General features: G+C 34.1%; 2 protein-coding genes across 2 annotated transcripts in view; both read right to left on the bottom strand.

The window, feature by feature from the left end:
- The window catches only part of LOC136032312 (transcription factor A, mitochondrial-like), an 83,654-nt gene that overhangs the window by 25,029 nt on the left and 33,228 nt on the right, over positions 1-25,397 (bottom strand). The window lies entirely within an intron of this gene.
- Positions 16,274-25,397, bottom strand: part of LOC136032344 (uncharacterized) — a 29,125-nt gene continuing 20,001 nt past the window's right edge. The window contains exon 5 of the mRNA XM_065712667.1: positions 16,274-16,475. Within this exon, the coding sequence (XP_065568739.1) occupies positions 16,356-16,475 (120 nt within the window). The 3' untranslated portion in view covers positions 16,274-16,355. The remainder of the gene's footprint in view (positions 16,476-25,397) is intronic.

The following is a 25,397-nucleotide window of genomic DNA, read 5'->3' as shown; positions in this document are numbered from 1 at the left end:
CTAGTTTTTCAGTAATATCAGGATCAGGAACACAACAGCAACAGTTTTTTAGTAGTATCAGAACAGATGAAACAACCTTATTAGCAGTGATGCGGAGAGATACGGACGCAGGCTGTGTTTGATAGCTTTCTGTGCAGTAACTCTAGTTTTTCAGTAATATCAGGAACGAAAAAAATTCTATTTAGAGCTGAGTTTTTCGATTTAGGCGGAAGATGTAACGAAATTTAAAAAATTAAAAATAACTAATCGGGATTCTTTTTAAAACTTTTTCTTAAAATGGGAAAAATTTCAGAAGCGAAAAGGATAAAGTGGTCACTGAGTTGAGTAGAGCTTGGGCTTATTAGTAGCCTCATATTGTGAAATATCTTCTTCGATTTTACAAGAATGTCTTTTTTTTCTACGGTTAATTATCTTATTGACAAAAGGAATGGGGTATCCATTACCAAAAAGAATATTTCTGATAAAGTTTATTTCTGCATTTATATACGAATCGGAGCAAATATTCAGGGCACGATCAATGAGGAAAGTTACAACTGCTCTTTTAACTTGTGGGGGGTGATTTGAAGTAAAGTGAAGATATCTATTGTTTTGAGTTGACTTTCGATAGATAGTAAAATCCAGTTTATCGGCATTACGAATAATTAACACATCTAAAAACGGTAGTTTATTTTCAATTTCAACTTCTAGGGTGAACTGCAAATTTCGGTCATAAGTGTTAAGATGATCTAAGAAGCCCCGAAGTTAAGCTTCCCCATAATTCCAAAGTGAAATAACGTCATCCATATAACGACCCCAATAGACGTGTTTTAAAAAATAAGAATTTAATGCCCAATTATCAAGGTTTTCGACATAAATATTTGCCACTAGCCCGGATAAAGGTGCCCCCATGGGTAACCCATTTTTTTCTGATAAAAAGAATCGCGAAATTGAAAATACATAGAAAACTTATTACAAATTTTAACCAGAGTCATTAAAACTTCACAATCAATTCCCGTCGCTGAAACCTCGATTAAGTGGTAATTTTCTTCTATTTTGTTTTTTAATAATTCCTCAGAAATAGATGGCCCTTGGACATAGGGCCGAAATATTCACAGAACAGATTTCCACTGTCTTGAAAAGATTTTCCCTATTGTTTATACTTTGTATTTGTTTGTTTTGGAAAGGTAGTGTGGTCTTCGTCACTATTTTCTTAAAATAAAAAAATTTTCAGAAGCGAGAAGGTCACAGAGTTAAGTAGAGCTTGGCCAACGCTCGTCTGTTATTTCCCTGAATTAGCAACAATCTTAACCTCTTTTCTTAAAATGAAAAAAAGATTCAGAAGCGAGGAGGAGAGAGTTGTCACAGAGTTGAGTATAGCTTGGCCAACACTCGTCTGTTATATTTCCCTCAATTAGCAACTATCTTAGCCTGTCCAAATTGTATTTTGTTATTAATACCTGTGACTGTATGCTGGTGCAGGGTTGGGATATTATAGGAACACCAAGCCACCGAAGAGAACCTACAAGACGGACAGATAAACTCTTATACTGAGGGAGGAACTAGAAATTTCGCTAAAAAGAAAGAGATTCGCATTTATCTATGTTAAGAGAAAGGTCAATATCAAAGAAATAGTAGCAACGAGAGAAATCATATAAGAAAGCCGAACCGAAGACATATTATCAGTATAGGCATGATAAGAAATATCAGGAAAACCCGACAAATAAGTAGCCAAAACCTTAGCTAGAACCTCCAAAATACACAATCTGGAAAGGGTGGGATATAAAAAATCCATCTTGCCTTAAACCTCTTTTCGTTTTAACAATGTTTCTTGGCACCGACTTCAGCTGAAGAAAAGAATTAGAAAATCAAAAGTGATGAAGCATTATAACAAAATATTAACACCATTGACATTAAGAGAATAAAAAGTTGACTATAACAACCGCTATCAAATGCTTACGATAGACCTAAAGCACAAAGATAAATGCCCTTTCTCTTCAAAGAATTTCCAAGAAGTAAAGAAGATAATACACGGTGCATACTGACACTCTACTCCATACCAAAAACCCAACTGATTGTCTTCTTCACATATATCATTAGTCACAAAGGGTAGAAGTACATATTCAAGAATTTTACTGAAAACACAGGAGGCATTAATTGGTAGATAAGAAGAGCAATCCAAGAGTGACTCCTCCCTTTTTAAAATATAAAAAAAATGTACCACACAGAAAAATATACGTCAACTAAACAACAGCTCATAATTACAAACAAACTTGAACTAACCACTTCTGCTCCAAGTTGGATTTTCAGCTTTCAGTGTCTTTCTCTTCTCATTCAGAAATTTCATGTACTGAGGTTGTGGACGTTTAGGCAGATGTTCACTCACTTCAAAGCCTTTGGATCGGGAAGGCGTACCAGATTGCCATGCAAACTGAAATCCTTGAGATCCAATAGAAAAGCTGAAAAAAGATGATAATAAAATAATAAGAATAAAAAAAATAAGATTTTAAAAGAGATTTCAAATAGAAGGATTCTAGTAGAAAATTCTCATTTATAATTCAGAAAACTATCAATTAAGAAAAAAAATAGAGAGAAAATTAAATTGGATTAAAAGAGAAAACACAAGAAAACTACCACATATGTTTTTCAGCTCAGTATAAAAAAAGAGGTTGTTTGATTGCAACCTAACATGATAAAAGTTAATAAATGGTGCTGTAGTTCTGGCTTTTGATGGCTTTGAGACAAAAAGACTTTTCTAACTGAGAGCTACCTCATTTATTTTCTACTTGGAGATTTGCAGAAAAATATGACCAGTTCTTAACTAAAGTTGAAAGAAGCTGTAAATTCCTTAGTTTTGCCTCTTCAAAGTTTAACATTAATTTTCAAACCTAATCTTGCACCCTTAACTTTTAAATCCTCCAAAAATCCTTTCATTTTGCTAAAATTTTTATCTAGGCAGCTCAAATCATTAGCAAATCTAAGTCTAGGAGAATTTTATTTCCCTGCTTGATTCCATATTCTCAGGTAGCCTTTGTTGTGCTCCTTAGGACAAAGTCAATCAAAATGATACATATAAATGGGTATAGAACACAACCCTGCTTTATTCCTGATTTAATATGAAACCAGCTACTAACCTTATTGACTCTTGCATTGGTCCTGCTTGTCTTTGGGCTGCAATAGCATAATCAATAAGGTTAGCCATCTTACAATCATGTGAATACCATTTTAACTTTTTGGCCATTTTTAGACCATATACTATACTAGTTATAACAATATACTAGTTATAACTAGATTTCTAAACCTACAAAATTGCAGCAGTCTGTAACCATTACTGTTTTCTTTTCTTATACCACATTTACCTAGGCTAGGATACAATCCATACCAATGTCTACCAGCCTCAGCATTGAAAACCCTTAATAAAAAACCATATTTCCACCAGGTATCCAACTTATTTGTTTCTTTAGCTGTAAGTAAAACTCATCTAAGTAACTACTATTTCCATCAGTTAGTTCTACAGAGTATATACTACTATTACTAATAACTAGAAGTTTTTAGTAAGAAAATGAGCAACTTGTGTTCTATTATAGTCTTAGACCTTAGTTCCTCTGGTGTCTCTAGAGGCACACAGGGCTTCAAAGAGTAGCATTAAATCTTCCCTCAACTGGGCTACTGAGTAGATGCCTTCCAACTCTGGGATGAGACTTGTTTCTTCTGTCACATTCATATATTATTCGGAGTGTGTTCTTTGGTCTTCCTTGTTGATGGATGCCTTACAGTTGCTGGTGGAGGAGCATTTTAGGAAGTCTATGGTCTGGCACAAGGAGGATATGTCCAAGGTATTAACATCGCCATTGCCTCACAATGGAGGCAATGTCTGGTTGGCATGTGTAAGTACAGATCTTGCCATTGCTGGCATGGTTTCTCCAGCTGATCCTTAGGATCTAGGAAAGACAATTATTTTCAAAGGCAGTATGACGTTTCTCCTGTTCTACAGTTGGCTTTAGGCATTCCATGGAGTAACACAGAACAGACAAAACATTGTTCAGGAACAGTCTGAGTTTCAGCTTTTGTGAGTTTACTGTGGATTTCCGGACTGGTAGAAGTTTCTGAGATGCTACATTGGCTAGTATTCTGGTGCACAATTCCTTTTCAGAGTTGCCACTGGAACTTACTGTATTGTCTAAATACTTGAAGTATGTCACCTGTTAGATGTATTTATCTCCTAGTTGGATTCCCATGGGCCAACTGTTAGTTGACACAGCATTTTGTCTTTGGAGCATTGATGTGCAGTCTAGACTGTTCAATTATATTATTTACACCCTCCTAAGCCAAACAAAACTAAGCAGCTTCTTTATTCATGACGGGCCCTACTTCCTGCCTAAGCATCCCATCCTACATGCCTGAATAAACAAATTCTACATAACCTAATTTCACATTTCCTTCCCCAGGGATGTGAGTTTTTGAAACTCCTAATAAGCCTAGTTCAAAGTGTCTTAATTTGTCAGTCAAAATGTCAATGTGATACTCATTTTTAACATTTGAAATTATAATTTTCATATCCAGTTCTTTGAATCATTAATATCATTATTGCTTCAACAAAAGTAATTGTCCTAGCACCAGTACAGGATGGGGACTAACACATCTTCTCAAGCATACACTAAGCACTTAAGCTGGTTTAGAACCAGACAAAAGGAAGTCCCAGGAACCTCAAGTATGAATGAAGGCTTTGTGTAATTTTGGGTCCATCTTGTTCACAGCATGGTTTCCTACACCTGGTGATGCTCTTCTACCAACAAGAGTCAAAATACTACACGAGGAATCCCAAAACTATCACCTCCAGATCACTATACATTCACACCAACAAATATTATGCTACTATGAAGAGGCAACATAAAATTTGTAACTTAGCTAGGAAGAGAATTTCCTTCCTTAAAAAACACCAAAACAAACTAAACACAGGAGAATTATCCTTTAATCAGAATCAAGTGTAAACGCAGTAGTCATTTACTAGGCAATAATTTCCTTGAGGGGTGCAAGTCCTCAAAGTTACCCTGCACTGCAGTTTGCAGTCAAGGGTTTGGTTAGACAAAGCTGTGAAAGATCCACCCTGACACCAATATTAGGCCATGCGGGCAGGATTACCCTTCTGAAAATAGGGATAGAGGAAGTTTATGATGGAGTGGAAACCCCCAACCATCTCACAGGGCAGGAACAGCTCAAACCTTTTAGATACAGCCTATCCTTGTCAGAGTGGAAAGATATTGTGGATAACAATGGAAGGAAACATAATAATCTGATTAATAGACACAGAGACAAGAATTATATTGTTTATATGTTTCATTTTAGTTTTTATATATCTTGGGGCTATATCTGGGACCACCAGGGAGGGTGAGATGCATGGAACTGTTATGGATAAATATGGAGCATTTTAAATTACTGGTCTACAAATAAGGTAAACCTACTGCATGATGCCTTTCTTAACACTTTTTCCAAATATAAGAATTGCTTTACTTGAAAATTCAATTTTAAGCCCTTTTTGGACCCCTGAGGAAGATAACTTTTTCCTGTAATGTTTAAATTGGGCTACTTACTATTTACTAAGGTACTCCTGTACAATCCAGAAAACACTTGAGAAGTTTGATTAATGTAAGATCTAAAATAATTGGTTTCATAGTGACAAATAACAGGTGACAAAATGCATTGGACTTGTATAATTTGGGCTATATGTTTGCTCATTTCAGTAGCAATCCAAGCTTGCCATTATTCAAGATTATCCATTGCAAGAGAATTGGATATAAAATCTCACTGATGTTTCTGTGGATACAGATTTACCTGTTCAAGTAAGAATACTAATGGTATATTAGTAGAGCCTATTAATAAATTTATTACTATGTTGGTTATTATTAATAAACTTTGGACTGTTATTGTGAATTGATTTTTACGGAATTCATTAATTATTAATTATTATTAATTAATTATTAAAGATGGGATGGAAAAAACGATCAAGGCATAATGAGGATGAAGGTGGGAATTCAAAAATATTAATATCAGCTAATATAGAAGAGATAGCTTTAACTGAGAGATGACTTAATGATCATAATTCAGAATTGCTTGGTCTAGAGGGATATAATTTTACACAAAAAAGGCAATTACGCCTGGCAGTATATATTCAATTGGATATTGAAGTGGCCATTCAGAGCGACTTAACTATTTATTGGGATATGGTGTTTGAGTCACTAATGCTTCATATTTGTTTAGGCAATTGTTCTTGCTGTTTAATAGTTCTGTACCACTCACGTCCTCATATGATGAATTCTTTGATCTTTTGAAGGAGCAGCTCAAAAAGTTGCCTGTGAATCTCTGGTGTTTTATTGTGGGCAACGTAAACATTGACCTGATTGAAAAAATGCAAAGAGCAGCCAACTATTGAATATTTCCATATGATTGGGATTACTTCCATCAATCAACATACATACAAGGGTCATGGATACATCTGCAACATGTATTGATAATATATTGTCAAATGTTAACCCTGATTCCACCCAGTGTTCTTGTTAGTGATACTTAGGACCATTTTGGTGTGTTTTCTAGACATGTTATTCCTCTAGGAAACAGTTATAGGTTAAGGAATGAGTTTTCTTGGCATTATTTAAATAAAACAGTTCTGTTGTGTTACACAAATGTTTTATCTCAAATGAATTGGGATAACGTTTTATCAATTGCATCTGAAAGTTGTTAAGCCAAACTGGCCAGACATGACAATTAACAACCAAGAGAGATAAAACTCTACAAAAAGAAAACTTCAAACGAGACGACGGCCAGTAGAATTGAAAGACTAAAACAACGCGGATATTTCGCCTGTATCCAAACAAGGCGTCTTCAGCACAAGATAGAAAATTAAAATAAAACTAATCTAAAAACAAATAAAAACCACCACCAATAATAATAAATACAATTGTCGCTACTTATCCACATAGGGAAAAACAGCTATTTGAGTTACCAAATAGCCCAGTTGCTCTTTGATTCTCATTGAAGTAAGTCAAATAGCTGTTTTTCCCTATGTGGATAAGTAGCAACAATTGTATTTATTATTACTGGTGGTGGTTTTTATTTGTTGATTCTGTTCTTAGACAGCTATTATTATTAATATTTGTAAATGATCTATCTCAAACAATTTCAGCAAATTATTCCATGATCCACAAGGAAAGACAGTACGAGTGTTTGCTGATGACATGCTGCTTGTTTGTCTGCAAGAACTGAGAAGGGATTAATTGAATTAATTAAACAATTGTTAGAAACAGTTTCAACTTGGATATGCATAAATAAACTACAAGTTCAACTGGCTAAGAGTAGTTTTATTATATTCTCAAGAACAGATACCTATTATTCATGGATTTTTCAATTAAAATTCAGTTATGGAGAGAATGAAAAGAGGACTTGTGTCAAGTATTTTAGGTATTATAATTGAGGAAACTTTGTTGTTTAGGAGACATGTTGGGAACATATCAGTGATTTTATCATGAAACCATTAGAATTCCTGAAAAAATTGTACACTTTATCTGATATTGCATTTTAAGGTTGTTGTATTCCTTAAAAATATATCTGTATATTTTATATTGTTCTTTGGTATGGTTAGGAACATTTCTGCTGCAAGCGCCTCCAACTTGAGTTCTCCAAAATAATGCACTTGGTTTACTCTGCAATAAATCTTATAGTGATTCTGTGAATTTGGAGTATGGAAGAAAAGAAATTTTACCAGCTGCTGGTTTATGGGATTTTTGTCACCATTAGTTATTTATGTTCAAGCATAATAACAATGATTTCTTCATGCTTCTCAGGCAAGGTTTGAAGAATTTAGAAATAAAGTTGAGGAAAAGATATCTTCTAGTTATGGGTTTTAAGTTATTACTTATATTTTCTTTATAAATTTATGGACTAGTAGTAATATGATTATTAATACTATAAACTGGATTGAAAATTTAGAAATAAAGTCAAGGGAAAAATATATCCTATTAATGGGTCCTTAGGTATTATTCATTGTTTTTTGTTTTTTTTTTTTTTGTTCCTCTCCTTTTGTTGTTTGAGGTGTGTGAAGCAGTATAGCAGATTATTTCTAGAATTTTTTCTCTTTTTTTGATCATTATGGCAACTCTAGTAGCAACTCAGCAAGGAATTATGTATTTTCTTAAACATATATATATATATATATATATATATATATCTATATATATAAAAATAAGTTGTCTGTGTGTGTGTGTTGAGTGACGTCATGTTTGTGTGTTGACTGATGTCATGTTTGTCGACTGATGTCATTATAAGGATTGAGCTGTATGCATCATGAAGTTGTTTGTCAACTGACATCATGTTTGTCAACTGATGAAATTACATACTGGGACACCGGGACACAAATGACGACCGGGACACAGGGAATATAAATGATGACTGGGAACCTCAAAGAGAAATCACAGACTGGGACACCTGGACACAAATCACAACCGGGACACAGGGAATATAAATGACGATCGGGACACAGGGACACAACTACAATGGGGACGCTGGGGACACAGGCGGGATATATAAATGACGACCGGGACACAGGGATTGTTCAAATAGAAATTACAGACCGGGACACTGGGACACAAATGACGACCAGGACACCGGGACACAGGGAATATAAATGACAACCAGGACACTCAAAGAGAAATTACAAACTGGGACACCAGGACACAAATGACGACCAGGACACAGGGAATATAAATTACGACCGGGACACAGGGATACATCATATAGATCTGAATACAGATTGTTTTTCCCATGGACAATTATATGTTGCATGTTAAAGAGTCAGTAAACCTGACACTCTATTTATATGCAGCATATATATATATATATATATATATATATATATATATATATATATATATATATATATATATATATATATATATATATATATATATATATATATATATATATATATATATATATATATATATATATATATATATATATATATATATATATCTCTATTCACAGGTGGGACACAGGGACACAACTACAATGCCACATAACTAATATGGCGTGTAATGACTTACACGCATGAGGGGGGTGCAAAGCACCCCACCAACTAGGTGTTGGGGTGGCGCAAAGCGCCACCCCAGCAGCTAGTATATATATATATATATATATATATATATATATATATATATATATATATATATATATATATATATATATATATATATATATATATATATATATATATATATATATATTGTATTATCAGTATTTCTGGTATATTTAATTTGTGCTTATAACTAGTTCTAAAATCTTTTTTCTTCTATTCATGGCATGGCCCTAGAACAACTTGCCTATGGCAGTTCATGGACAGGCTAGAAGATTTAGTTGAATGACTTTGTTTTTCATGTATTATATATATATATATATATATATATATATATATATATATATATATATATATATATATATATATATATATTTGTGTACACATTTTGTTAAGTTTTATTTTTATTAATAAACTTAACTAACCAACTAACATTAGGGGTGGGGGTTGGGATAAGGTTATGTAAGGTTAAGTTACTTTATCCCCACTTATCCCCCTACTTTATACCTGTTTATCATGTATTATATATATATATATATATATATATATATATATATATATATATATATATATATATATATATATATATATATATATATATATATATATATATATATATATATATATATATATATATATATATATTTATATATATATATTTGTGTACACATTTTGTTAAGTTTTATTTTTATTAATAAACTTAACTAACCAACTAACATTAGGGGTTGGGGTGGGGATAAGGTTATGTAAGGTTAAGTTACTTTATCCCCACCCCCTAATGTGCAAATATATATCCCAAATCAAATTATTATACAAACTATAAGTACTGTATTTTCATAATGTCTTGGTAGCCTATATTTCATTATGATTAACTTCACTTCTTAAGTGTGTCCTCAATTGTACAAGAGTACCATTACTAATTTAAAACTTAATACTTGATTACAAATCTATTTCTTGAAAGTTATCTAATCCCCACGGATTGATTTGTCAGGATCAGGATTTCTTGTTATGCTTCTTCAAAATGGCATTTTCAACTAAATTTTGGATAAAATTATAACAGTTTTTATAACTGGCTTACCAATAAAGTGAATATACCACTTGATTCCTTTTTTCATGTTCTTTATAAATATAATAATTGCTTTTACCATTAATTCAAATTTCAGCACTTTTTGAGCTCTTAAAAATGACAAATTTTCAAAAAATTATGACAGTTCATATAACTGACTTACTAATAAAAATGGACATACCACTCAATGCTTTTTTTATGTTCTGTACAAATATAATAATTGCTTCTACTGCAAATTCAAATTTAAACACTTTATTGAGCTCATAAAATGACAAATTTTCAATTAAAGTATGAGTCATTGATTGTTTTCAACAATATAATACTACATTTTCTCAGCACCATCTTTTCCCATTGTTTTTGAAAAAAATAATGCTATATTTCCTCAGTGCTAAAATTAATATAAGATTAATATTAAAATAAGATTAGTTTTAATTTGGTTGGGTTAAGCTAAAAAGTGCTTAAATTTGAACTTACAGTAGAAGCAATCATTATATTTGTAAAGAACATAAAAAAGACATCGAGTGACAAGTTCACTTTATTGGTAAGTTTGTTATATGAACTGCTATAAATTTACCAAAATGTGAAACAAAATCACATTATGCTATTTTAAGTGGCCTTACAGAAAAAGAAAGAACATGGCAGAATTGATTTGAAATGTTTTATCCAACTTCACCATGGCAAATCAATACTTCTCGATTATACAAGTTTCAAGAGGTAGATTTTAATCAAATACTTAGTTTCAAATTAGTAATTAACAGCCTAAGCAAGAATTAGCCTAAGTTGAGAAGTACAGAAAAAAAAACTCATCATTTTCAAATGTCCAAAAGGGCTTAAAATTGGATTTCCAAGTAAAGTGATTATTATATTCAGAAATACTATAAAGAAAAACATTAAATGGCATGTTTACCTTATTCCTAGGTCATTAATTTGAACTGTTCCATATTCATCCTATTATATTGTAAAATAGCACAAAATGGAATCAAAAACTATTCTTAATTTTATAATATTTCCTTCAGAGAGCCACTTTCATTTGGGGTAAAATTCTAGTTGAGTGACTTCTTGCTATCTCAGAAAGGGGTTAGGTTAGGAAAATTAAACTTTCAGGGATGAATCTACAGACTAAAGTATGTCCTGGAAAGGTATTTAGAAGTATCTACCTCTGCTCTTTCTCCCTCTAGAGGGCCCTGACCTTTGATGACCTGTAAAATTATGTGTGTTATAAAAGGGAGCCTTGCAAAATAGATCTTCTGCTTGAATGAAGTACAACAAGATTGTTTTCAGCTTCACAGCTTTGCTCAGTCCCAATTTAGGCTATAAGATTTTAAAGATATTAAAATACATTTCCTAAATTAAAAAAAAAAAAAAACATGGATATGGCTCAGAATTCTACTCAAATAACAGGAATTGCATTTTCAGAACTAAAGGCAGGGAAAAATCAACTGGTAACTGAAAATTAAGGTAAAATGTTGTTTTGTCAAAATTTCAATTTTGATTAAAATCTGAAAGTTTCAATTTCCCAATCTAACCCCTTTCTGAGATAGCAAGAAGTCAATCAACTAGAGTTTTACCTCATTTGTTATTACCATAACTAAGCTAGTAGCTGATTCAAACCAATACCGATGCACTCCTTGTCTAAGGCCCAAACTCAGCATGACAAATTTTCCAGCAACGCTTTCTATATTTAAAAATTGGCAAACGTGATGCTACCTATGATTATTTAAGTACTGTACAAATAGAGAGTATTCTTGTTTTCGTTTGTGAATTTCACTAGAATCTCTCCCTGGAATAGCCCTTTCCGGTAAGTATTATGAAATCATCAGAAAATTCTACTTTTTTTGCGTTTTCTTTGTCCGTGGGCTTAGAAACTGACCAATATTGAACTCAAAAAGAATTTATTCCACCTATGAAATGAAATATAAGGTGGTCTCTGGTAGAGACCACTTTGACACATGTGCAGAAAAACTCTCACATCCGGTGAAAAGAACTAAAGTGGTTCTTAGTGTATTTCATGCACAATGGAACTTTACAAAGTGAGCAATGCCATTTTTTGCGATGGGGCTCAATTTTTGTACTACACTGAGCCCATCTTCTTGAAATACCGGAACAGGTAAGTGCTTTGATTGATTCAATCTCTTTTCTGGAGGAACATAAGGCTTAAGTTTGGCGATAACCTCAGATATTCTGGATGGCCAACCTCTCTCACCCTTGCACGAATAACTTCCAACCGATCCAGTGACAATGCGAAATTTAAATTCCTTCAACGTCATCTTGTTAGCATCGGGTATAGTGGACAACTTGAACAAGACAAAGGCATTGAATGTTGTAATGTCGACGAAGTGCCAGAGTGGGCGATTTCACTACTTTCTGCTTTTCCTGTCTATCGTATAGAAGGAAATCAACTTAACAGCTTTGTCGATGCAGCCTTTAAACTTGTTGTACTCGACGACCACGTTTGGGCATGTAACTTGGGTATCAGATAAATCTTTCTCCTTCCTACTGATATGTGTCATTTCTTCTCCTTTATGAAACGTCAAAAGAAGTTGTATACATCGTTTATCCTTCCAGCGTACACAGCGGATTCAATCTGCCTTCACATCATAATTTGAATCACCTCGTCTCAGCTCTTTTTTGGCTTTGAATTTTGGTAGACCTTTACGGTTTTTACCAACTGTACCACAACCGTAAAGCTTATTTTTCTTCATTTTTTCCATAAGATTTTCTGAACTGAAGAAGTTGTCAAAATAAACGTGATAATTTTTGCCTTCCAATACTGTTGTAAGATCTATAACTACTCGTTCTCAAAGTCCAAACTCGCTAGTGTCAGCTAACTTCCCAGTGTAGACCTTAAATCACAAACAAAACCGTGCGTGTCTGCTCTGACCCTAATCTTGTAGCTTCGTTTATGGGCTTTGTAGGCATATACTGTTTGAAAGCAATGCGTCCTTTGAATTTGACCACACTTTCGTCGACGGCTTGCTCTTTAGTAGCCTTGCACGTCCTTCGAAAGCTTGAGCGTAGTTTGTCAATCAGCGGTCTGATCTTGTGGGGCTTGTCATAGTTGTCACATCCTTTCCGGGGTAAGATCAAGTTGTCATTGAGATGAACGTGAGCAAGAAGCCAGCTGAAACGGCTTATATTCATCAGCCTAGAGATGTAATTATCTCTGAGCTCTTCGTGACTTGACCAGAAATATCGATAAGATGGTTCTGTCTTGACACCCATAAGAATGTTTATTGCTAAAAAAAACTTTCATTTCATTTCGAGTAGTTGGGAAGAGCGGAACACCTTTCTAAGTAGCATATAAGTTCGTTTGAAATACGATGAGGTCAATAAGATAAAGATCAAACAGCTCGAGGAAAAAATCCACTGGATTATGTAAAGCTTCTATCCCAATGGGCCCCTTACATACGATTTTGCTTGAAAATGTTGGCTAAATAAAAAACTCGTGAACATATCAAATGTCCATAAGCTTTAATTGTCAGAGGTACAATTCTTATCATTCAATTAGCATTGCCACCAGGTAAAAAAAGCTCACTAGAATCCTCAGAAAAGGTAACCAATTTAGTGAAAAATTAATTAACAAATGTGGCTACCTTTTTTTTTTAAAAGAATAGGAAGCGTGTAGTTTTCAATTACCTTAGCGAATAGATGAAGACTACGTTGTTTTATTAGGGAGACAGAAAGTATTTTACATCAAATAACAGTTGGATATAAAAATGGGTAGTTTGGAATTTAGGACAAGGATTGAATAATTTTAGGAAAATAGTTTGAAAAGCATCCGATGTTTTAGGGAGGAAAATTAGAAAGGCATGTATATTAGCGAAAATCATTTAAGCAAGATGGAATAGAGAAATGATTTGTACAAAAATTTTCAGAGTGATGGACCACACAAGAAAGATATAAAAGTAAATGAAGCAGAAAGGGCATCAAAGTATTAATCAGCGAGGTGTAAAATGGAGGAATTGCACCAATAATTCGGACTTTTCCAATTGAAGATACGAACAAACTGTTAACAAATGATAAGGGTAGATGAAATTGTAGGGAATGACATTGAGAAGAATAACAAAAAACTTCAACAGTATGAAAGTGAAGAAAGACTTATTTTGTGAGGACAAGATCGAGAGGGAACCATGGGCACCCGCAGAAAATTTTCCAGGGGGAGGCAGACGCCAGAATAGCAGTGGTGGCAGGGGGAATTGATTTTAGGATACATGTTCTTAGGAATAAGTTTATTTTTAAATACATTTATTAAAAAAATTATCAAATAAAAAGAGTAACTTAATTTGTAAGCAAACTGAAATAATTTACTTGAATTGTTTTTTGAGTTGATTGCTAAGGTTGATTTTGTGTTAAACAATTCGCTATTGGCTTTTGAGAGGATTTGGAATAGAAAATGTCACTCTTACCCAACACTTTACTTTCCATTTCTTGTATCCCTTCTTAGTGCTGATATGTGTCGACTTTTTGTTGCATTGAACTAAGTTTGTTTATTCGAATTATCTTAAGATATGAAGTTTCTATCGAGACTCTTGCTATCAAATCTCATCTGACTAGACACTCAACTCAAAGCAATTTACATAACTTGTGCTGAGGGAGGAGCTCAAAAGGAGGCTGATCATCAGTGAATCTATGTGATAAATGTTTTTACCTACAAGTTTAGCAGGGGTTTCAATTGAGCTTTTGACCGGTCTAAAATCTAGACAATCAACTTGAAGCGACTTCTATAAATTATGCTGAAAGGGCGGCTCACTATGAGGCTGACCGCCAATGAATCTCTTTGATAAATGTTTTTACCTAAAAGTTTAGGAGGGGTTTGAAAAAAAAAAATGACAGGGTGAATTTTGTCATTAATTTAAATTGTTAATTTTCGATATATTGACAAACCTTTCATTCGACACTCAAGTAACTGGGCAATTTATGATGAAATTATTTTCCAATTTTTGAAGTTTTCTTTTGGATTTTTAAGTCAATAAAAATTGTTCTTACTTGCAATTTTATTTTCTTTTTTTATTTGATCTACAGTTTGATTTATTGCCAATAAAAATAGTTCCTAGTTATCTGATTCTTAATACTAAAAATGTTATATATTAAAGACTCAAAAATTCTTAATAATTTAATTATTTAGATTTAATAAAATTATTTTTTATATGACTATTTTATTCAATAATTAAATCATTTTAATTATTGTTGCTTGAAAAAAAATAATAAAAAAATAGTTTAATTTCAATAACCAAAAAAAATTCAATATATCATCGCACTCTGACGAACAAATTTAGTCTGACAAGACATGACACCTGCAGGGGGGGGGGTCTAGCCGTATCTCAGAATCATTTTTACTTTAATTTCTGGGCCCTTATTATTCAGATTATCAAATACATTTCTTTTGGTGATTACGCCCTCCCCTCACCCCTCCCAAATTTTGTTTCTTATTGAACCACCATGCATACGTGCCTGTGACGATAAAATTGAGTCGATAACCCTGGTCTGACAATGGCTGTCAACCTGAGAATACATGGATTTATGGTGTTACCAAGCAAAGGCTTTATTTACTCTCCCCTAAACCCTATAGCAATTGACAACAAAAACCAGTGAAATTGCATAAATTTTTGCACAGCCAAATTTAAGGGAAATGGGAACTTCTTGGGAGGGTGTAAAGAGGGAGGCTTCGAATAGGTTGGGATGAAGAACGAGCTTGCGCAGCTGTGTTGACCTCAGGCGGCTTGGTGCAGCAGTTAGTTGTTATCAGTAGTAATAGTAGAAGAGTCAAGATAAGTTAGATTTACCTCGAAAAGTAAGTAGAATAGAGACAATGTTAGAAATTTTTTAGGGAGAAAATACACATGGAGATATACGACGTTCAGTAAAATAGTATTTATGTACCTTTGTCACAGCGAAGTGTACAAACTCAAGGCCAAAGACTTGAGTCCAAATATGCCTGTCACAAAGCGTTCTTCATCGAATAGTGCCACCGTTATGAACAGCCAAGGAACTATCACAACTCTCCATAGGTGTGTTGACCTAGCAGTAATATAAGGTCTTTGGGAATTCCTTACACTTAGCGTTATTATCCAAAAGGATTACCTAATATACTCACAAAACCAATAAGATACAAAAACAAATTTGCTTCCTAAAAATTAAAAAAATGAGAACTTTTCAAATATGATATCACATAAATTGAATATAACAATGTCAGCTTTCACTATCCTTGAGATACGAGGGTATCGGCATGGGCTCTAATGGTGCACGTATCACCGGAACTTCCTCATATGTTTCTTTTATAACTTCCAGTATTGATATGAGAACTGGCTCCTAGAATTTAATTGAATGAGGAAAGACAATTTACAAATTGATCCAAAGAGTATGGGCATAACTTATAAGAGTGAGAACTGACGCTAGAGCAAAACAAAACGATCAACGCCACCTACTGTTAGGCGAAACTCAACATTTCTTAGTGTAATAACAAGAAAAATTAATCTAATTACCGTGATTGTTAAAATTAGGGTACAGACAGGAATAGGATTAGAGAGCTTGGAAAAACGGCAATTGTCACTAGACGCTAGATGGTGCTGATAGTTTTTTTTTGTCGACACTAGCACCAGTTCCGACTCTTATAAGTTACACTCACGCTTAGCATTGAAAAAGTTTATAAGACGCATAAAATGCTCATACAGACATAGAAAGCTATGCTGCCAAATAGCTCAATATTATCAAACAGTTCGTGGTAACGAACTGTAAGTAAGGAGCAACCCGGCTCAATAGTAGCCGAAACTCTAAAAAAACGGAATTTTCATGCAATAGATACATCAAAAGAATAAAATTTGTATGCTGATTTCAAATGTTTAAGTTTCATCAAATTTAGTCTTACCCATCAAAAGTTAAGAGCCTGAGAATATTTGCCTCATTTTCAAAAAAGGCACACTCTAAAAGTTATAGAATATTAACGAAAACCACACCATCAGATTCAGCGTATCAGAGAACCCTACTGTCGATGTTTCAAGCTCCTGTCTGCAAAAATGTGGAATTTTGTATTTTTTTGCCAGAAGAAAGATCATGGCTGCGTGTTTATTTATTTATTTATTTTTTTTTACAGGGGTGATCGTATCGACTCCGTGGTCCTAGAATATTGCGAGGAACAAAAATTAAAAGTTCTAGTGTTCTTTTTAAGTGACCAGAATAATTGGAGGGCGACTAGGCCCCCTCCCATGCTCACTTTTTCCACAAAGTCACCTGATCAAAATTTTGAGATAGCCATTTTGTTCAACATAGTCGAAAAATCTAATTACTACGTTTTTGAGGATGACTTGATCCCCAACAGTCCCCGGGGGAAGGGCTGCAAGTTGTGGACTTTGCTAATTGTTTACATATAGTATAAGTTATTATGAAATATACAGACGTCTTCAGGGGGGGCTTTTTGCTGGTGGAGGGAGGGAAGTTCGGAGGGAGAAAGTTACATGAGAGCATCTTTCCATGGAGGAATTTTTCATGGGGGTAGAAAATTTTCCATGAAGGGGGCAACGAATTTCCCAGCATTATTTAAAAATGACCAGAAATTAATAAAAACAAGGTTTTTCAACTGAAAGTAAGTAACAACGTTAAAACTTAAAAGAACAGAAAATATTATGTATATGAGAGGGGTTGGCAGTTTCCTCTCCACAATAGCTCGGTCTTACGCTACAGTTTTTTTAACTTTTAAAATATGTTATTATTCTAATTAAACAGCCTTTGTGATTAAAGAGTTATTCTTGAATAATTGGAGCAAAAATCAAACTTCGGCTATTATAAGGTTATCATTAGTTAAAAAAAGTAAAATTAATATGCAAATTTCTATTTAATTATTCATGTACGATGAGCAATCTTCAAAACGTTCAGAAATTCAATAAAAAAAGAAAGTTTTTTAACTGAAAGTAAGAAGCGATATTAAAACTTAAAAGGAACAGAAATTTTTCCGTATATGAAAGGGGCTGTACTCTCCTCAACGCCCCACTCTTCACGCTAAGGTTTTTGATAGTTTTAATAAGTAGAGCTTTGAGAAAGAGTAAGTTTTAGCTTAAATAATGGGGCATTGAGGAGGGGACAGCCCCTACCTATATGGAATAATTTCTGTTCGTTTTAAGTTTCAATGTCGCTCCTTACTTTCACTTACAAAACTTGTTTTTTAGTGTAATTTTAACAAAAAGCCAGTAAAACCCTGTTTTGATCAGTACAGCTACGACTCAAAAATGACTCTCGGGCCTCAGAAGCATCAGCACTCGTTAATAAATAATACAGAGGTACAGATTTTTATTAGAAATTCAGAATCCAGAACCTTCTAAGAACCATAATTTCTTCCAAGAAGGATTGGTCATTTAATAATGATAGTATATCATATGTTAATGTAATATAATATAACAAGTTATATATTATTTATTTGTTTTTTCATTAATAAATCCTTCCTTATTAAGAATAGCATGTCAACAATCTATAAATTAACATACATGATAAATTATGGATTTTTTTCACCTATAAATATTTAAAATTAAATCCTTTTGAGGAAAGTGCATAATGAACTGAGTAGTATTGGGGCTATATATGTATAGTCGAAGGGGGCTATATATTCGATTGAAGGGGTTATATATATGAATCGAGTTCCAGAAGATTAATTAAGAGGCATACGTTTAGAGCAGTATACAGCGATATCTTGGCTTGTGCCTTTTTGGATTTTGTTTAGTATTAAAAGTTTGTTTGTTTATTTTTGACCCTTGTCTTATTTAAAATATTATAACCGTTTTTTTCTATTTTCATTCGCTTAAATTTGTAAATTAAAAGTCAGTGTCGTCTATGAAATTATTAAAATTGAAAGCTTTGGCCCAAAAACTGCTACTTTTTCCAATTTTTTCAGACTTCTATTAGGAAAAATCGGAAATTAAAAATTAAAAATATAAATTGTTCAACTATCACCTAAGGAAAAGGAAAATCTGGCCTTATATTTTTTTTTTATATTGACAAATGGAGGATAGTGAACTTTACGAAACTACTTATAAGCATTCAAAGCACAGTTTTCAGATGAAAATAACTTTCATATCTCGATATTTATCATGACAATTCTTGGACCAAAACAAGGAAATCAAAAATCCAGATAAAAAACGTACAGGTATAAGAAACTTATTAGAAAATAACGCAGCTATATATATATATATATATATTCGAGTGGGGATTTCTTACCCCCTTTAGACATAACAGTTTTTGTTCATCTTCAAACTACTTCTGTCTTCTCTTTATCTCAATGACATTAAAAAAGGTTGCCATCTAGCTATCCTATGCAATGCCACGTTACTTTCATAATCAAATTACTATTATTAAAATCATAAGAAATAAATATCGTTATAGACACGAGCAGAGCTAGGACTTTTTTTTCTAGGGACATGGCTGCCAGAAGTCAAGGGAGGAAAAGAGGTTGGGGTTAGAAGTCATCTTAAGCATTTAACACTTTAATAGTCTTCATTCATGCATAGTATCAAACTATTTCAAACGTAAAAAGCAGAGGTATTTTTCAGCAGATTAGATTGTGGAGTATTGACGTGAATGACCATATCCAGTATTTTTTTTTCAAGGGGAGGAGGGGGCAAAAGGATTTATTTCAGGGGGGGGGTACAAAAAACGCATCAAAAATTTGTTTACATTCATTTTTGTCCCGTTTTACGAGTCGGAGAAACATTTCAGGGGGGGATGGCCCCTGGAATTTGCTAGAAAATTTAGCATGGAAAAATAAATATTCTAGCAATTTCAGAATTAGGGAAACTAAAATTTTTTGACAACATGGAAAAGGTTTGGAAGGATATGACGGCAAGTCTGCAACGTAGATTAGAATACTGGAAGATATATCAGAGGTCAAGGGTGGCTTTGAAGCCCAGGTACTTCCAAAGGCAGAGATAAATTTGTTAAATGTTCCCCAAAGGAATTGCCTGTAATGCTATACTAAAGACAAACTATAAGAATAGTTTGAGGTTCGTGTTTGACTAACCGTACACCAAACAATAAGCTGTAGAAAAAACGTGGTTCTTTCCAACTTCTTGGGACAATAATGAAATAAAGGTTAAATAAGCTAGGCCAAGCTTGACAGACGAAGGATGACAGATCGTAAAAGATTGCGCCGTATTTTATGTAATTATACTATTAAGCCTATTGTAAATCAATTCTGTGCTTAATTTTTTTTTGTCTACAGTTTCATTGATGTATTTTATACAATCCTCAATTTTGAGGAAAATAAACTAATAAAGGCATTTTCCGGCGAATTACATTGAGCAGTGCTTATAAGTTTCCGGCATATATGGCACGGGTAATTAAAGATTCTGGTAAATTCAGGTAAATCCATATTTAGGGAATCTATAGCTAATTGAAAAACAGAAAAAAAGTTTGGAAGAATAGGAAGGTAAGTCTGGGGCCGAAGATTAGAAAACTGGAAGAAACAGTACTGACATGGGTTAAATGTGGCTCTGACACATGGAAACTTCTAAAGGTGGAGGAAGATTGTTTCCCAGGCAAATTGTCGAAAAATAGTTTGAGATACTCCGTTTGACTAATCATATATCTAACAATAGGCTGTAAGAAACATGTATTCTGATCCGGCTTTTCGGGACTATAATGAAACAAAGATTAAAATAGCTAGGCCAATCTTGAAAGAGGAAGGAAGATCATCTATCTCGGACTTTTTGACCATCTATCTAGGGCTGAGAAAAAAACAAGTTGCCACTAAATACGATTGGAAGAGGCCACAAGAAACAATTTAATTAGAACTGGGATTTAATGAGAGGAGGAGGAGGCAAAGTGTTCAGGTTTGAATAGACTAAATGAACAAAGAGCGTGCAGAGCTGTGTTGACCTCAGGCGACTTAGTGCTGCAGAGAGCTGTTAGCATCAGGAGTTAGCAGAATTTTAAACCACATTTCACAGCAGAATTAAACACCTCTCTGCTAGACTTCTAAAAGATGTACAAACCATAAATTTTAGAGGACAACAAATTAACCCACGCGTATTTAAATTAATAGCACTTTTGGAAGTCTAGATTACAATTATTTCTAGTTTTTTAGTGAGAGCGTGACATTTCAACTGAAGTTCCAGGAATTACTGTTATTGCAGAAAATTTATTGTTTAGCAAACTTTCTTATTCTACAAAAAGTCACTATCTCTTGATTTTCAGCAGATTTTATTGCTGTTAGTGTTAAATGATGAACAAACCTTGAATTGTGGGTGATGACAAGTAAAACAATCTTCATTCAAAGCCAAGTACTCTTAAGATTTCATAAACAATTTTGCATTAAAAACTTCTAATGATTATAGAGGATGACCAGTAAAATAATTTTTTATCTAAAGTTTAAGTACTTTTCAAAGTCGTTAAGTAATTTCAAATCAAAAAATTCTAAATAATGTAGAAATCATGGATTGTAGAGGATAAAAAGTAAAAGTAAAAAATAATTTTTAAATTTTTCAATAACTCAAATTTTGTTCAGTTGAAAAGTCTAATTACTTTTCGTAGTTTCCTGATTATTTTTTATTTGTTTTTCTTCTTCTTTTTTTTTTTTTACAAAGAACGCACGATTTTGACGAAAAAATCTAGGAATAATCCTAAGTCTGAAAATTTAATATGTATACTAATTCTTGATCCTGGGGAAAATATTAACTAGTCTACAAGTCTATTATAAATCTAAATGAATGTTATTATAATTGGAAGATTTCTAGAGATTACCGCATTTGGTATTAATAAATAAATAATACTGAAACAACTACTACCAAAATGCCACTAATAAAAACTGAAAAAGTGCAAAGCATCCACTTGCAATTTCGATCATGTTGATCTTTGCCCTATGACAGCCTGTGCCGACAAGTCTTGCAGTTTTGCTGATAGTGTTGGTAATTTATTATTAATTATTATGCTAATTATTATTTGACTAATTAAAGTCTTTTAATTATTTTGACCATTTGTCTCGTTTTAGGCATGATCCAGCATTTTTGGATTTTAGCATGCCAAGCCATAGCCAGACGCTGCTCCAAGCAATAATCCCAAACCCGAGCCGGAGGACTTGACTATACAAGGGGGCAACAGCAGAGTCTAAGAAACTCGCCCTTTTCGATATTCCTCCATCAAGTGGCAACCAAGACAAGTTTTCCATATGGACATCACATTACTGGATCCCTTCTTTGCAGTCACCGTGGGTCAGACAAACTCTGCTAATCTCCGGTTCCGTTTGCAATTCTCCTTCTTCCTCTTTCCCCACCACCCCCTACCCCAATCCCTTGATCTTTCCTTCCTAAAATGTCAACCTACTGCGTTGTAGGTTCGTAACAACCAACTTCGTAACAGGTTTTGGGCATTAGAAGAAACTGGCCTTGCAGAATCGAACACGATGAAACCAGCTGCCCAAGGACTAAGGTAAAAACCAAGGTAAATGAGTACTCTTCTAATGTTATTGTTCAGCATATTTTTTGTATATTAATGCGGAAAGTTAAAATACAGGTAACATTATTGATCTGGAGAATTTAGCTCATGTAAAGCTTAGTAGTAGCGTTAACAGATACGCAAAATCAGGATCTACTTGGTTTGTCTGGTTATAATAAAGTAATAAAGCTGGGCCCAGATGACCACTGGCTTTTAAGATAGAGGTAACTGCACTTGATGATTATGACGAGATTCTTTGGGTATTTGCTATTTGTGTTTTTTATTATACCCCAGGAAAAGATGTCAGTTCTCAAAAAGTTTTTCGGAAAAACTTCAATTAAACGCTGACTACGAAGTGGGTAAATACCTCAAGGGTGGCACGTTCCTGCTTGGTAACGCTAACAAACCACGCATAGATTCTTTGGGAGCAGGATTAGGTCTAAAAGAGTGAGTTAATTGCCCAACAACAAAAGGTGAAAAGACTCTGGGCCACATAGCTACTAACATATCTTAGTTCCATAAGAAACCATCATCAGCCCCCCCCCCCAGTAGGAGGCAGCTACAACTTCACCCTCGATCTGCACCTGCACCTACACCATTGTTTGGTCTCGGTAATTGGATCACGACTGAAAACTGGGACTGCATAAATTCTATGGAAAATGACCACTGCTTTTCATGAAAATTTTTTCGGAATTTCTGTTTCTATTCTACCATTTCTATTTTTCAAAAAAAGCAACAAACATTTTTCAGCAGATCATCCAGACGTTAAAATATAAATAAAAGCAGGAAAATGAGACATTTTTAGAGGAAAAAACACAAGGATGCGACTACCCAGAAGAATAAAATCATACGAGTTACCCTTCAGGAAGCACTAGGGTGCTACCAGGGCCGTAATTTGCAATGGGACAGGAGGGAGGCAACTGTACCTCCCATACGTTGCCCCCTGCGACCCCAGTTTGACCCTCTCCCCAAGCTGAAATTTAGTTTCTTCAAAAATTTTGTCAAAACTAAGATAAGCGTGAACAATTCAAGCATCTACAGAAAGGGGCAGTTTTTTTTTAGTATATCTTTACCTTTATGGTACTATACAGCTCATTTTTCAGTTTTCATTATCATTTTCACTTGATCTAGAAAAAATTGGCTCCTAATTTGCCCCCCCCCCCCCAAGGAAATTGACAAAATTACGCGAGTGGATACTACCGAAAGAAAGCTTTCAATTATTGGATTCAAAGTCTAGACAGTTGTACAAAAGGATAAAGCCAATGAAAGACAAAACACAAAATGGACTGAATTTTGGCTGTGATGATCGAGGTAAAGAAACTCCACATCGCCTAAACATTCAACTGGCAGCGATTGTCTAGTTACTCCCTCCACTAAACTCGAAGCATTATTTAGCTCCATCTCCAAATTGTATGGATTGCCCAATCATAACGGAACATGAAGTTCTCCTCAAATTGCAGAAAATGCAGAGGACCAGCATTACACCACTCGATATTCTAGTATGGAGATATCGCTATTGATATCCACCCGATATCGATTGTATGTACCCGATATCGATACCAGATTGTATGGACTACCCAATCATCATGGAATCTGAAGTTACACTCAAATTGAAGAAACCACTGAGGACCAGTACTATACCACTCGATATTCTAGTATGGAGATATCGCTATCGATATCCACCCGATGTCGATTGTATGTACCCGATATCGATATCGATACCAGATTGTATGGATTACCCAATCGTCATGGAATCTGAAGTTACCCTCAAATTGAAGAAACCACTGAGGACCAGTATTACACCACTCGATATTCCCCTTGACCTCAGAGTTTTCCTGAATTTTTGAGTGCTCTGTTAACTTTAATATTCAATAAGATCACGAGATCAGGCTAGTACAACACGCAAAACTGGAAAAAGTGATTCATAACCTCTATCCCCAGAATTTTACAGGTGTGCACCCTGTCACGATGACCTCCTATTTTTTAGCAAGATATATGAAAGTTTCATCGCTGGGTGGCTGAAAACTTTTATTCTGGATAAAATGCACCTTAAACAATTAAGGATTCTTCCGAAAAGTTCAAAATACCATTGTTTAGTAAGTTTTCTTAATAATAATTTAAAGTATCTAGATGAACCAGATCGCTGGGTCAACCCCAATGTACATGACCTAAAGAAAATATTCGATTTGGGCTGACATAGTACCCTAATTGGCAAGCTATTGGAAAATTTTAATGATGATATATATTTGGTAAGAATAGTTGAAAATTTTCTTTCAGGTAGAAGTAAAACAACTAAGCACAATTCAGTCCATTTTGATCTCCCAGCCAATCTACAGTAGAGTTCCCCAGGGAACAATATAGGCCCTCCACTTTTATTGGTTATGGGAAATGAGTTGCCAAATGATGAGTCGGATTGCTGTAAATTAGTTGATGATTTATCAGTGCGGGAGATCTGTTAAAAGAGTTTTTCAAGTGACGCAGATAGAAGCATGGCGGGTTTGTCACGCCAAGCAGAGGAGGGCAAAATGGTCATCAATCGTAAAAAATCGCTCGTATTGTATTTCTTATCTGAGGCACAACTCACCTCTTGCATAACTGAATGTTTCAGGTTGCAGGATCCAGGCATAAACTTTTAGGAATATATCTCATAGGAACCTTAAGCGGGATAAACAGACACAGGAGATGATCAAACGGGCAAAACTGGGTATCCTATCTTTAAAACTCCTTGTCCCAACCCCCAGTTATTGCGTATTTCCTTTACGTTTATCCGACCGCTTGTAGAATATGCTTGTCCCGTCTTTAATTATGACCTGACTTCAG

Source organism: Artemia franciscana, chromosome 10 (assembly GCF_032884065.1).
Source record: "Artemia franciscana chromosome 10, ASM3288406v1, whole genome shotgun sequence".
Lineage (NCBI taxonomy): Eukaryota > Metazoa > Arthropoda > Branchiopoda > Anostraca > Artemiidae > Artemia > Artemia franciscana.
The sequence above is the reverse complement of the archived record's forward strand: the minus strand, read 5'-3'. Positions and strand labels throughout refer to the sequence as shown.